The 16,075-nt window shown below is 35.7% G+C and overlaps 1 protein-coding gene across 1 annotated transcript in view; it reads left to right on the forward strand.

The window, feature by feature from the left end:
- LOC129270125 (DNA-dependent protein kinase catalytic subunit-like) overlaps positions 1-16,075 on the forward strand; it is a 103,421-nt gene that overhangs the window by 39,343 nt on the left and 48,003 nt on the right. The window contains exons 25-35 of the mRNA XM_064105306.1: positions 793-924; positions 2,525-2,633; positions 8,583-8,713; positions 10,137-10,286; positions 10,862-11,035; positions 12,244-12,342; positions 13,101-13,311; positions 13,803-13,992; positions 14,692-14,892; positions 15,259-15,374; positions 15,808-15,939. Coding sequence (XP_063961376.1) covers positions 793-924; positions 2,525-2,633; positions 8,583-8,713; positions 10,137-10,286; positions 10,862-11,035; positions 12,244-12,342; positions 13,101-13,311; positions 13,803-13,992; positions 14,692-14,892; positions 15,259-15,374; positions 15,808-15,939 — 1,645 coding nt within the window. The remainder of the gene's footprint in view (positions 1-792; positions 925-2,524; positions 2,634-8,582; positions 8,714-10,136; positions 10,287-10,861; positions 11,036-12,243; positions 12,343-13,100; positions 13,312-13,802; positions 13,993-14,691; positions 14,893-15,258; positions 15,375-15,807; positions 15,940-16,075) is intronic.

The raw sequence follows: 16,075 nt of genomic DNA on the forward strand, positions 1-16,075 counted from the left end.
AGAGCAGCAATGTATCCCTGAATACCCTGTGTGTGTTTCAGGAACATGGCCAAGATCAAAGGTCATTTAAAGGTCAATGAACTCTGGCCGTGTTGAGAGTATGTGTTGAATTGGCATCATAACTTGGGAAATTTATGGATCTAGCTCGTGTAACATCGACATAAGGGTAATCAAGTATGAATGATTGTTTTGCACATGTCTTAGGTCACATGATCATGGTCAAAGGTCATTTTGGGTCAATGGACATAATAGATTAGTATCATATTAGAGTTTTCTTCTGTGAATAATTATTCATCAGCTGTTTACAAAGGAAGCACTGCTGCTATATCGAATTGCGTAATGCAGGCGAGACTGCCAGAGGCGTTCCACTTGTTGAATGGACCTGCTAAAGTAATTTGATTTTCAGGCTACTATTCATCTGTATGATATCCAATAAAACCTATGGGCTCATATTCAGGTTAACTTTGGTCTAACTTGAGTGTCAAATAAAGTGATGACATAAATCTGCACTGTTAAAGATTCGTAACTTTGCTATCCATAGTTATTACAACTTTAGACCAGGGCATAGATTAAAACACTCAAAATATGAGTGAATCTGCCTGAGTGTAATCCCTTTGGACCAAAGAAATCCATTTGACCTGGGAAAAATTCAAATATTGCAAGATGTATTTAATAAGACATATACTTATTTTGGTCTGGGAAAAAAAAATTCTGTCATTATTTGACTCTATCAGGAAAGTCAAATTCTTCAGACTTAATTGTGTAGTTCTCTCGAATTTCATGATTTTTCAGAGTAATCTATGAAAAGCTTCAGGACCGATCCCCAGACAAGAAGGACAGCGCTGTCGGTATTCATCTTCTTGCGGTAATCCTGGCCAATAAACTTCAGCCTCTTAGTCCCACGTGTGATGTGGATCCCGACAGGTAGGTAGTCTTCTTGGGGTTATCATCGCCAATAAATTTCAACCTCTTAGTCCCACGTGTGATGTGGATTCCGACAGGTAGGTAGTCTTCTTGGGGTTATCCTAGCCAATAAACTTCAGCCTCTTAGTCCCACGTGTGATGTGGATCCCGACAGGTAGGTAGTCTTCTTGGGGTTATTCTAGCCAATAAACTTCAACCTCTTAGTCCCACGTGTGATGTGATTCCCGACAGGTAGGTAGTCTTCTTGGGATTATCCTTGCCGATAAACTTCAACCTCTTAGTACCACGTGTGATGTGGATCCCGACAGGTATGCACTTTCCAAAGCGATTTCACTTAAATTCTAAGTGTTTTCCATTCATGCTTTCAATGCTAATGAGCAGTATTAAAAATGACTCTTGCCTCTTTGTGGTTTTACATGTAGTGAAGTTGAATTAATGAAGCTTTAATTTCATAGCACATTTCACAATTTATTGATCACTCTAAAAATACCTTGTGGTTCTTTGAAGAAAAAAAACAACATTTGTCATCTGTTTTGTGATATTCTCTGTACTTGAGAATTTTTTTTTCAAGATTCCTTCTTTTTGATTAGTGTAACAATTAAATCATTGTTTTGTACCATTTGGAAGTGGAGAAACTGCATACATTACATGAGGGCATTCCAGGCCCCTAAACTTAATGATAATTATAATCATGATAAAACATAAGATTATTATTGTGCATTTTCCATCTAAACTAGATGCTCAAGATGCAGATTGAACAGCCTTTTAAAGCAGAATGAACTAATAGCGCCATCTCAAGTCCTCAACTTCTCATCCTGGGCACATTTCCTGACCCATAATGCTAGTGTAGTCTAGCAATATAGACCCACTTGAATGATAACATGCTAATTAACTATGCAATACATTTATTCTGCAATAATTATGTTACCAAGTAGCAAAACAATTACTTTTCCTCTCAAAACATTTTAGTTTCTCTATACAAATACAATTATAGGTCAATTTATTCTCTGTAGTATTAGTAGATATCTGAAAAGGTGATGTTTTAAGACGATGTATTCATAACACACAGTCAATGAGAGACCACAAACAGTTCACTCCGCCTTAAATTTCTTTGCTTAAAGTTTACCATACAGAATTGCTATCAAGTACATGTATGACAAGCTTAGGGGTAATATGATTTTCCTGATTATTTAAAGAATATAGCAGACATGTATTTCTGAGCATTTCTTATATTAATGATAATAATAGTTACATTTATAAAGTGCTTAACACTAAATGCGCTAGACATTGTGATTATCATTACTCCGGTCATGGGATCCTGGCATGCCAGCACACAATGTATTTAATTTCTCCACTCCCTGGGGAGCATTCCAAGTAGAGTTCCAACTCAATTACTATGTATACAGTACTACATATTCTTTTGAATCCTACCGGGTACATATTTAACACCTGGGTGGAGAGTGGCATGGTGTGCATTGATGCCTTGCCAAAGGACAATAGGCCACTGATGAATGTGAACACAGGACCCTTTGAATACAAGGCAGTAAGAGTCAGAACTGCTACACCACGATGCTTAAACTTGTTATTTTGCTTTACCTAGGTTTTACTCTGCACTGGCATCCAACATTGACAACAAGTACAAGGCAGTTCACGGGGCAGCAGCAGAGGTCATCGGCATGGCGATGAAACAGATGGCCGAGACTGATCAGGTTTGCCCCAAATATGTTCACTGTATAGATAACAATGATAATACTAATAATGATACTATGCAGCATTTATGTAGCGCTTATCCCCCCCCCCTTCAAGACCCCCCTTCAAGATCCTTACGTTCCTCCTTTTCAAATTCTCTTGTTACCCCCAAAGTTTCCGAAACCTGGGGTGAAAGATCATTTGTTTACTCATCCTCTAAGTTATAGAATAGCCTCCCTGAAAACATCAAACAGTGCTTGACCTCTGAAACTTTCAAACATTACCTCAAAACATTTCTCTTCAATTCTTCTTAATTTCTTGTATAATTTCCTAAAAAGCGCCTTGAGCACTCTACAGAGTGGATTTGGCGCGATATAAGTCTAACTATTATTATTATTATTAATACAATGTTTCTGACCCTTGCATACTATTACCCTGACTTTAGCATGGCTACTCAGATCAGGTGCTCAAGCATTCAAGGAATTCAATTTCAATTTCAATTTATTTCATTCATAAAAACACATAAATATACATACATGTAGTAATAAACAAAATATCAATATAAGAATGTGGAGACAGCTTAGAAGAACCAAGTCTTATACAGTGCTGCCACCAAAATGTAAGCACAAACATTTTAAAATTGACATTTTAACATAATAACTAGAAAATAAGGATGATGAATAAAAATACAAATTATTAATATTCCAAGACAAACCCTACAAAGCCTGATAATTTTATAAGTAATATTTTTTTTTAAATAATCGTTTGAAAGAATTGAGTGATACACTTAATTTAATGTCATCAGGTAATGCATTCCAAATTTTAGGACCCTTAAAGAATATAGAATTGATACCAATATTGGTTCTCTCAAATGGCAAGTGAAAATCTAAAGGCTTTCGCATATTATACAAGTAAAAATCAGAATTCAATTTGAAAAATGTTGAAAGACTAGATGGTATAATTTTATAAAAAACGAAAAACATGAAAACTGCAATATTAAAATCATTCATATAAAAAATATTCAATAACTTCAATTCTTTGAAAATTGGTTTAGAATGGGCAAGATAATTGGCATGAAAAACTATTCTTATGGCTTTCTTTTGTAATAAGAATAATCTCATCATTGAATAATTTCTAGAATTGGCCCATACAATATTGCAATAGTTTAAATGAGGTGAAATTATAGCATTGTAAATCATCAATAAAATTTTACGTGGAAAATGCTTCAACCTATAAAGTACGCCAATGCATTTTGAAACTTTGTTACAAACTTGATTGATGTGCTCATGCCATAACAGTTTATTATTCACAATCACCCCAAGAAAATTGATAGACGTAGCAACATTTATTTTAGTACCATTCATTTCAATAATAATGTTATTGTAATCAATTTTCTTATTGGTGAATATCATACATTGAGTTTTATTTACATTTCAAATCAATCTATTTACAACAAGCCACTGAGATAGTTTGCACAACTCATTATTGAAGTTAACCATTAAACTGTTAATATTTGTGTCAGACATAAAAACACTTGTATCATCAGCATACAAGATAAAATGTAATTTCTCAGAAATATTGCATACATCATTTATATAAATAAGAAATAATAAAGATCCCAGGATGGACCCCTGAGGCACTCCGCATCCTACTGTATCTAATTCGGATTTAACATTATTAATAAAACATATTGTTTACGATTAAATAAATAACTTTCAAATAAATCTAAGAGGACACCACGAATACCATAATTTTGTAACTTATATAAAAGAATATTATGATCTAAAGTGTCAAATGCCTTACTCAAATCCAAAAATAATCCAAATAATATTTCTTTATAATTAAAAGCAGTTGAGACTTTACAAACTAAATCAGCTAATGCAGAGGATGTGGAGTGCCCGGGACGGAATCCATACTGGGATTTAACAATAATGTCATATTTATCCAGAAAATATAAGAGGCGATTGTATATACATTTTTCAAGCATTTTTGAGAAAACAGGTAACACAGATATAGGTCTATAGTTTGAAACATTAGCTGGAGATCCATTTTTAAAAACCGGAACAACTTTGCCAATCTTTAATTGATCCGGAAAAACACCAATAGATAAAACAGAGTTAAATATATTGCACAGAGGATAGCAGATGATATGTATAACTTTTTTAACAATTGAAATATTTATTTCATCAAAACCTGCACTAGACTGATTATAAAAGCTAGAAGTAATTTTTATTATTTCGCCGGGGGTGATGGGATTAAAAAATGCAGTATGAATATTACGTTTTAAGTACTGTGTAAAATTATTGCCAGAGGTATTGCACTGTATATTATTAGTTAATGAGGAGCCAATCTCAATAAAATAATTATTAAATGTTTCTGCTTTTATGAAATCGTCAGTAATAATTTCATCATGAACATTGATATTTTCAATAATGTTTACTTTTCTTTTATTACCCAGAGCTTTGTTAATAAGTTTCCAAGTTCTTTTTAAATTCGCCTTTACTTCAAAAAATTGATTTTCAAAATATTCCCTTTTAACATGTTTTATTTCACTATTAACTTTATTACGGAATGATTTATACGTCCGTTCTCTATACTCCGTTGGATTTCTAATATATTTTTTATAAAATAGAAACTTTTTATGACACATTTTGCGCAAGTCTAGATTAAACCATGGCTTATCTTTCCTAGATTTGTTTTTCATTTCAACCTTTGGAAAACATTCATTATAGACTTGCATAAATTGATGCAAAAAATTATTATAACTAATATTTGGATCCTCATCAACTGTGTGCCAGACGACATTCTCCAATTTATTTGTGAAATCAAGAATATTATGATCATTAACGACACGTTTAGTTAATTTGATTTTTTTATTAGGTATAATAACCTTTGAGTGTATACAAAATATGGGGAAATGGTCGCTAACATCAACAAGGAAAATTCCACATGACACATCATTTAAATCATAAGTGAAGATATTATCAATCAACGTTACAGATTGATCCGTAACTCTGGTTGGATAATGAATAGTGGGATAAACAGACTTAGTCATAAAAGCATCCAAAAAATCACTAACATTTGAGCAAGAATCGGCATTATACAAATTAAGATTAAAATCTCCAATAAAATATAATAATTTATTTTCACTATTTACATTTTCTAAAAGAATATTCAAGGATTCGATAAAATTAGGAAATGATGAATTTGGAGGTCTATAAATAACATTGAATAAAATATTTTTTGGGCAAGACTTTATTTCTATACAAATACATTCAATAGATTCAGAAAAAATATTATATTCATTTCTATGTACAAAGTTAAAATCATTCCGAATAAAAGCTCCCACACCACCCCCTCTACGTCCTGTGCGGGAAAGACCTATAAATGAATAACCGTCAATTTAATAATCAGAATCATTTTGTTTAAGCCAAGTTTCGGTGATACCAATAGCACAAAAGTCTAAATCAATGCAATTTAAAAATGATGTTAAACCATCAATGTTTTTCTTTAAACTTCTGCTATTTATATGCAAACATGAAAATCTAGTTTTGAAATTAATAAAAGACTCACAATCTTTTAGACATGTGTTGAATTCATTTGGCAAATAATAATTTTGATCGGGGCCATTAAAAGAATCACTACCATCAATTGGAGACAACAATTCATTGACCCTCGATAAATCAATATCTTGTAAACATTGTTGATATAAAATGCAGTCAGGCATGTAAGTTAAAACAACATAAAAATAACAAAACAAACAACAAATAGAAATGAGTTAACACATATACAATTACCAATATAGTTGGGAGGTAAAAAAGCAACCAAAACCAAACCAAACCACCGGGGATCTGTTCAAAATATTATTTTGTAGAACAATTTATATCAAAATGTTCAAGTATATTCGAATAAATACAATTGAAGAGTCAATACGAGTTTAAAACAAACAAATAAACAAACAAAAAACTCAGTCTCATTTGGCAAGAAGCAAGCAGATTACAGTTTGTTCAGATCACTTTGTCTTCTGATTAGTTGTCTGTCAAGTTTTCCGCCCTCATTTTTGACGATGGCGAAGACACGACCATCAGATGTCCAAGAAGATGTGACTTTTGGGTGGCGAGAGGTCTGAGTTAGGAGATCGGCATTCTTCTTCGTCAAATCTTCGACTACCACCACGCCGGACCCTTTCAACCTTCTCCGATGTTTCATCATCTGTTGCTTTGATTTAAAAGATGTGAATTTGACGATGATGGCAGGAGACTTCGAACTACTGTGCGATTCGTCCCTAGAAGTCTGACGACTCGGGAGTCGGTGGGAACGGTCGATGTCAACGGCATTCATCTGGACTCCAATCCTCTTCGCGACATCAACCACAACAGCATCGGTGTCCTCCTCAGGTGTCACCTTGACTCCTAGAATGCGTATGTTGTTTCGACGCGAGTATTGCTCGATGTGATCCAGCCTGTTTGAGAGTTCTTTCACCTTATCTGCACTGGCTTCAACCTTGGATTTGACGTCATGGAGCTCGTGAAGCTTGACGTCGATCGCCACTTCAAGATCGTGGAGGGCAGCAATCTTTTCATCCAGAGCAACACGCAAACGAGACTCCATTTTCAGAATATCATCGCTGATCTTTTGCCGCTCAGTCGCCATGGCTGAAGCCACAGCCTTTTGAACTATCATCTCAAGATGATGTGGGCTAAGAGCTCGGTCAGTGTTTGACGACTTTCCGGGTGGTGTGAACGAGCGTTTCTTATTGGGAAACCCCGTTGTTACTGGGGAAACTGGCTGGGCTGAGTCCGATTTAACTCTAAATTGGGTATTGTGTCTTTTCACAGCATCAGTAGACATAATGAATGAGTTACGTAACGACACAATAAAACGTTAAACAGCTCTCACACAGACTAGTACAAATTGAGTCACACAAAAACGTCTAGTCAATGTAGGACTAGAAAGGCAAGTAGACTCTCTGTATTGCAAACTACAGTGAAGGTACAAACTGACTCACCAATATAAATTCACAATAATGCAAGTTCTCCCGGTAGTTAGGAACAGTTATCCACACATATATTAGTCCATTTTAAGATCCACAGATGGATAGTCCAATAAAAATCAAACGATGCAGTAAAAACATGAATCTGAGCACGAATGGTCAGTATAACCATTCACTTATTAATCAGTCAAGGTACAGAGTTTTTTTCTTCCTACCGGATACCCATTTTGAATATATAACTTTTTACAACGAGTGTGAAAACACCTACAATACACCTGCAAAGGGAAATAGATGGATTAAAATACAATTCTGTAGATTTCATGAAAAAAAACATATGAAGATATAAATTTGAGAGCATGTATTTTTTTATTTGGACTTTCAGAACTTACTAGTATCTTATTTATTATTATTATCATTATTATTATTGTTTCTATTATTATTGATTTAATAATGATTGTTATAACAGTAATAACACAAAAAAATTATAGCACACTTTATACATATGAATGTCGAATTGTCTTTACTGCAGCTAATTAGAAATACAATACAGAAATAATGTGAATAATGCAACTTGAATGCGAAAGATCAATGTGTTAATCATTACGGACATTATTATTAGTAGTAGTATTTTTATTATTATTCTTATTATTGTTGATATTATTATTACAGAGCTGCCAACCAGTACTGATTTTCAGTATTTAGTACTGAAAAATGAGAAGAATACTGATGGTTTCGTGCAAAATACTGATTTCTGAAGTTTCAGCTTATGTGTTGTGCTACATGTATGGTATTTCTTTGAAAATACTGATTTCCTCACCAAAATACTGATTTTAAGCATTTAAAATACTGAAATTGTTCGTGTTCAGGTTGGCAGCTCTGTTATTATTCTCTTTAGTATTATTGTTGATATTATTGTTATTATCATTAATTTTATAATTATGAATATTATTATTATGATTAATTATATTTGTTTTAGATCGCTGATGGTCATCTTCATGAAGTAACCTACAAACAGCTCCATCAGCTCCAGGTAGGCTCTGGGAAAGAGGTCATCTTCATCACATGTCTGCATAAGATACATCTCAATTACCCAGTCTTCACCGATAGGTTTGTGAATTTTCTCTTTATCAATGCAGAGGAGTTTCAAAAGTTCACTATAATTCTGGGGGGTGTTTCACAATTTAAGAGTGATTAGAATCATGAGTAAATTCGGAAGTGCACATGATATGTAATGCAAAATCTTATTGATCACTACGCAGTAGCTCCTATCCTCTTAACCTGATTTGCCCAATCCGGTGATGCCTTTTATACCGCACGTAACTGGGAATTGAAGTGCGACTCTAAGTCAGACTTGGGTCTTTTTGAACCCCCCCCCCCCCCGGGTATTCAGACAAGTTTTAAAGTAAATATAACTCTTACCCTTCTTTAAAGGAGAATGAAACTCTTGGAGCAAGTTAGCTTTTGTGAAAGCAGAAAAATCAAAGAATAAGATCAACAAAAGTTTGAGTAAAATAGGACTAGCAATAGAAGAGTTATGAGCATTTGAATGTCGAGATCACTAATGCTATGGAGATACTCCCATTGGCAATGCGACCAAGATCTATGATGTCACAGATGAACAACTCTCCCCTTTTGGACACTGAAAATATACCCCAAAACATATCTTTTTGCTCATTCTAATCATATGACAAACGATTCATCAATGATATAATGTTGTGAAACCTCTGTACTTGTCCTCTCATAAAGAGAACACCTCACCATGTGATAGACTCTATAAAAGTGAGAATATAAGTGAAATAAGTGCTAAAGTAATGAGGGAGTTGTACGTGTGTGACATCACAGATCTTGGTCGCATTGCCAATGGGAGGATCTACATGGCATTAGTGATCTCAATATTCAAATGATCATAACTTTCTTATTATTCATTCAATCTTTCTCAAACTTTCAACAATATGTTTCTTTGATTTTTCTCTTTGATAAGGATTCAGCTGGTTTGAAGGGTTTCATTCTCCTTTAATGTGTTTCCATTTATTTTATTTTCTTAACTGCACCAATAGCATCTTCTTGTGATGGTTGTTGTTTCTCTAAAAATGTCCACATTATCATTATTATAATTATCATTATTATTACTGCTATATGTACTACTACTACTACTATTAAATATTTGACTTGAAGACTAGTGATGTTTTGCTATTTCCAATGGAAGATGGTTCCAAGCTATAAAGGGGTTACTGATAACAGTTTCAGTTTAAGAATGATGGCAGTATGAATGCCGTCAGAATGTAGAGTGGTACTCAAAAGTTAGTGAACCTGAACATATCTTTAGTGTTCTGCCTTTTTTTAGATATTTAATTGTGAAGTCAAATGATTATATTACATTCAATGAAGTCTGTTTCTCTGGGCTTTTCAAGCAGCATTGTAGTGTTGTTGTCTACATTCAACACTCGGCATGAAGGAGTGCATGTTGTGGTGGGGTTCGCTAACTTGTCGAGCAGATCTTTAAACGTGTAGTATGGTCTTTTTGTCGTAGATTCATGAACAAGCTTCTGTTCATGTTACCTTCAATCCATGGTCAACCGAAGACGGAATGTCTTCAGATCATCACAGCCAGGATAGAGCACATCGACAACGCTTTCATCGAGATGAAGAATAAGAACATCCTCGCTCTTCTGACACACAAGTAAGGCCCATAATCATCTTTTATCATTCCTCATGCTTTCATTGATCATTAATTGATTTAAAAAAAATAATACTTGAAAGGATTTTGAGTGATGTGCCTTAAATAATCCATCCAGTTTACCCTGTCAAAATAAGATCAGTACCAGTTATATATAATAAATTATCAAGCTGGTTGCAATTTCTTTAAGAATCTGAAAGCCTTTCAAGTTGTATGCCAAAAATAGTCCATCAAATTCATTTTTTCAGAATGTAGATTTATCTGTTCCTGATATCAGAACCTATATCTGATTGGCTTTTTGTGTGTGTGTTTGCCTATCTTTCTCTCCCTCTCTCTTATTTTTTTATCTCCTTCCTCTCTCACTCCTTTTCTGCCCTTTTTGTATTTTCTATCCTTCTTTCTTACTCTTGGTCTATCTTTCTTCCATTCTCTTATTCTTCTTTCCCTCTCTTCTATCCCCTCTCTCTTTGACTCCCTCTTTATCTTCTTCTCTCCCACTCTCTTCCTCTCTCTCCCCCCTTCCCACTCTCTCTCCCCTCTCTTCCTTCCTTCCTTCCTTCCTTCCTTCTTTCTTTCAGAGATGAAGCTGATCAGTTGACAAGTCTCAAGTTGGTCGATGGGATGCTTCCCAAGCTTCAGCCGTCGGAGCTTCTCCACCTCCTTCCCGCCGTCAAGGGCTTTGTCTCTCATCCCAGCCCTACCTGCCGAGATGCGATGTATTCCATTCTCATGTGGATCTACGATAACTACAGGTATTATATCTATTAATTTATTTTTTAAATTCTGTCAACAGAACCCTCTGCAGAGCTATATTATAAGCATGCAATATGATTTTGTATTTGATCTGAGACATGTTTCCATGACATCCGCCTTCCGTCGCTTTCATAAATCTATTAACTAGAGTCGATACTCGGGAAGAAAAGTAGTACCTATTCAAGTTGTGCATTTCATAATACCAGGGTCAACAACATTTCACAATATTTCTGAGAAAGAACGCACTGCTAGTGAGACATGGTAATTAAAGTAATAGCTAGCTGAATGATGTTATATGTTGTGGCAAGGTATTCCAGGGGCCCGTTTTACAAAGAGTAGCGATTGATAGCGATTGATCCGATCAATCGCAACTATGGAAAGCCAGCAAAGTCAACATATGAAATGCATGTTTGTTAAAAAAAAATTCTAGATATGAATGTTTATCCATTAATTCATTGATTTAATGACAATTTGATGTTATTATTATTATTATTTGTTTGGCGTCACTTGTGCCTGGGAGGCGAAAAGCGAACTGAATCACTATGACCCGCAGGTCTCTCCTCCCGATATAACTGACTGGGGGGAATGCAGGTGGACCACTACACCGGGGTTTCCCCCTACTCTTATACGAATAGTGCAGTGGGTTCTTAACGTGCAAAGGTGGTGACTCTCCTCTACACGGGGCCTCCATTTAACGTCCTATCCGAGGGACAGAGTGTTTTCCATTGTAACATAGCCTGCATCTATGAAACATGGGAGAGAAGTTTACACACAACGCACTGACTTCAGTCATCCGCCCGGGGTGGACTCGAACCCACGATCTTTGGTTCGACGGGCAGACGCGTTACCGACTGAGCCAACACCGCTCTCACCGCACCGCAAATGTGTTCTCCTTTGTTTACAAAAGACATTTTGCGAATTTCCTGTAGAAAAAATTATGACCCTGATGGATTTCCATAGAGTTGCAATTGATTGGATCAATCATAACTCTTTGTAAGACTGGATAATATTTTAAATAAAATCCATGAACCTGAACATGATATTTGAGGAATCAAGTTTGAAATATGAGATGTACAGTTTAGTATTGGAATATGAAAGGAGAGTAAAATATCTGGGGTTTTTTAATCAATATTGCCAACGGAAAAAATGTCGAAATATACTGAAATTTATATGATGTACAATTTCTTGTTTGATCATGTTTATTTAGGGAAGAGGATAGGAGAGACGGTGAGGATGCTGATAAGGCGCTATCTATTGCTAAGGATACCCTCCTGCAAGGCCTTTCTGATCAGGAAAACTACCTGCGGTAACTATCATTTCTTCCCCATCACTTGGTTTTCTGCTCCAAATGATACTGAAGTTGAAAACACCACTTGACAGTTTTTTTGTTTTTTTTTGTGTTAGAATTATTGTCTTCTTCTGTAGCCTAAAATTCAGTCAGACATTTTGCAAAATTCTTCATTTGGGAAGATCACCCTGACGATGAGTTGGTTTTTCAAAAATGCAGAAAAAAATCGAGAGAAATATTTGTGAAGATTAAATGAAAATCCATGAGAGAATAAGAGTTATGTTTTTTTATTTTTTAAATAATACATTTGTTGCATCATATGTGAGCAGCTTCCCCATATATCATGTAATATACCATAAATTCGAATTTTTAATGGAATATGATGAATGTAAATATTTTTCTTACTGAAAGGGCACAGAATGATGTGTCCTGTGATATATCCTCAGCACAAATTAAATCACCTTCAAATTTTTGAGAAAATGGCATTTTGGGGAATTTATATCACAAATCTGAATTGCACTACCAATGCTGACACCAAACTTGAAATCACCCATCATTGTTTCTGTCTTGGGCAATTCCATGAAATGATCAACCGTTTTGTACGTCTGACCCCCACCTTTCTCATGTTTTACATCACTTTATGAATTTACCAAGTCATAGTCTTTTGGCAACTTACAGACTTTCAAAAGAACCAGAAATCAGAGACAGAACATTTCATGAGGGTCCCACATTTAGGGGGTCGGACATACGAAATTTATGGAATTGTTCTCTTGCAGATTGAGAGTGAGTAATTTCTGGAGCCACGAAACCCGTCTCCCTAAGGAGACTCTAGGTCGGCTCATCGCCATGTTGAGATGCATGTACTCCCCTTCCACTGAGAATCGTTACCTTGGTTACGCCACCAACCTACTGCTAGAGATGACTTCTAAAAGCCCCGACTTCAAGAGAGAAATCTTTGAGCATCCTTTATCTGCCTGCAAGTTTGAGGTATGAAACAGTTTGCTTGATGAATTGTTATTCTTCATGTGGATTATAGTGATCTAGGTTTCACACATTTACAAGTGTATCTTGAATTATCACTTATTTGTGTGTGGATTATAAATGTTTCTTTATTGTTGTATTAGAGCATTAAAAGCCATACTAATATGCATCCAAGTTGATCGTCATATTAATGCCATTTCCCTCCTTTTTTTTTTAATTATTCAAAATTAGGCTTTCTTATTCTAATATCTACATGTAACCATTTCCATGTAGAAAATCTCTTCTTTTTTGTCAGAAGGGCCCTTTCCGAACTATCACTATTTTATTTTTCTTATGAGTGACGCTGCTTTCACACAAATCAGTCATTTACCAAGAAGATAGCAAAACAGCAATGATACATGTACTTCATGTGTTGTATGTCACTTTACAGGAAGTCCATGTTGACCTCTATCACAATTTTATAGTGACAGTTCATGCATTTAATGTTCACTTTACAGGAAGTGCAGATCGACCACTCCTGGCGACAGCGCCATGCTGCGATATCCACCCCTAAGTTCGTGGAGACGCAGGTGGGTCAGTCCCAGGGGAGTATGAGGGGATCCCCCTCGTCGCAGAGTATGGGCATGGGAGGAGGGCAGCTCAGGGCCACTCAGGCTACTCAACAATTTGCCCCAACTCAAGAGAATGGTGAGTGGTGGTTGTTCTTGAGGCAGGGCTTGTGTTGATCCAAGGGATGGTATTGTGATAGCCATGATTTGATTTAACTTGGATTAATTACTAAGACCACACTTATGGAGTGCCAGTTGTCAACTCATTCAACAAATCAAACATTGTTTTTCTCCTGCTTCAAAAATATTGTCAAAATATTAATTTAGTCGGAAAATGGGAAGAATAGGAAAATACAGAAATATGAATTTTTGTGAATTACATGTAATTAATAAATTATAATTGGCACGAATATGGAAGAAATATTATGGAATCCAGTATTCCATAGAAGTGTGGTTTTAAATTTTAGTTTATACTAAGGTTAAACCTATGTTTAATTACCAGAATACCACCCATGGCGATCAAGGTGAGTGCTCATCTCAACTTCATTACTGCCCTCATTATTCCCCTTTTACAGACAGTGGTCTTAAAGCGATTTCAGGGCTTACCCCGATGATTGAGATGATAACAGTAGTATCATATAAAAAAAATTAATGGAGGTATGCATTTTAGAGGTTGGGGTTGCAAGTTTTCCATCATTGTGATTGATTGGATTATATTTAGAAAACAATTTAAATGGAGGTATGCATTCTAGATGTTGGTGTTGTAGGGTTCCGATAGTTGTGTTTTGATGAAATCCCTCGCAACTCTTTGTAAGACAGACCTTGTGTCTTTTCATAGCTGCTGCCAGCCGCAAGAACGCCTACAACTGGTTGACGGGAAGCCAGGACACGTTTGCTGATTATTCTTCATCATCTTCATCGGCGAGCGAGTCTTCCTTGCTCTTCACGATGGGGTCTCTACCGAAGAGAACTGATGCCTTCAAGAGTAGCAAGCAGGACACCGGAGCTGGTGGAAGCAGAGGCAACGACACCAGGAAAGGTCTGTAGACAATCTGATAGAGACATTCCAATAGGGTGTTTTATAAAGATGTTCAAATGTTACACATGATCTTACAATCGACTTGTGACCTTTTGATGATTTTTTTTTCTTTTTGCTTTTATTGGTTATACAAAATTATAAATCTAGATTTGTCTCCGTGGAAGACAGGCCAGATTTTCCTAACACTTGTAGGAATTGCCTTAATTCTCTACTGCCATTCTAGAGAACTTGAAATGGCCCTTCATTTTTAAAAATATTAGTTTGACATCAGAATTCAAAATATTGCTTGGCTTTCACTGGTTAACGATTCTGCTCCTCAGTATTCTCTGGATTTCTTCAAGTCAATTTATGTATTTTTGCTACCAGCCCCCTCTGAAGGCGAGAAGGAGGTCCAGCGCCTCAAGAGACGATTCTTAAAAGATCAGTCATCTCAGAGTGCATTCTTTGCTAAACGAGCGACCAGACAAAAACAACTCAGAGAGGTAGATTTTATTTCTTACCTGTCCTAACTTTATTTATTGTCAATTTTTGTAAAAATCCATCTTTTCCTTGTATTTAAAATGTTATTTGTGTGTGTGTGTATGTACAGCTCCCACTTCATATATCGTATTAAAATCAATCATGCTTGAAATTATGAAAGAGGATCGAATAAAAAAAAAAGGTTTTAATTCATTTTTTATTTTAAAAGTTAGGCAACATTTATTCATTGATGATTTGGAGGTTAGGCGGTTAGGGGTCTGCCATTATGACAAAACCATGGTAACAGGGCTCAGCAGCCAATCACAATCAAGGTTTCTATGCATGTGGTAGTTATTATAATGGCAAAGTTACCATAGTTGTGACTCTTTATGAAATCGGACACCAGACATCAGTTTTGTTTAAATTTGTCTGTCACCTTTGACGTTTTTTTTTCAGGAAGTACAGAGGAGCCAGAGGGAGCGTAGGTTTGCCCAAGTAACGATGTATCGTCAGTATAGAAGTGGAGACCTACCGGACATCCAGATCAAACACTCTGACATCATAGCACCCCTGCAGGCGTTAGCTCTGGTAAGGAATTATGTTTGGCGTAAAGTGTTTGATAGTTAGTGTAAAAAAGTGGATTTCTTTGTATCAGTATACATGTAGGACTGGAGACCTACCGGACATCCAGATTAAACACTGATGATATCATAGCACCCCTGCA

This window comes from Lytechinus pictus, chromosome 10 (assembly GCF_037042905.1).
Source record: "Lytechinus pictus isolate F3 Inbred chromosome 10, Lp3.0, whole genome shotgun sequence".
NCBI classification, from domain to species: domain Eukaryota; kingdom Metazoa; phylum Echinodermata; class Echinoidea; order Temnopleuroida; family Toxopneustidae; genus Lytechinus; species Lytechinus pictus.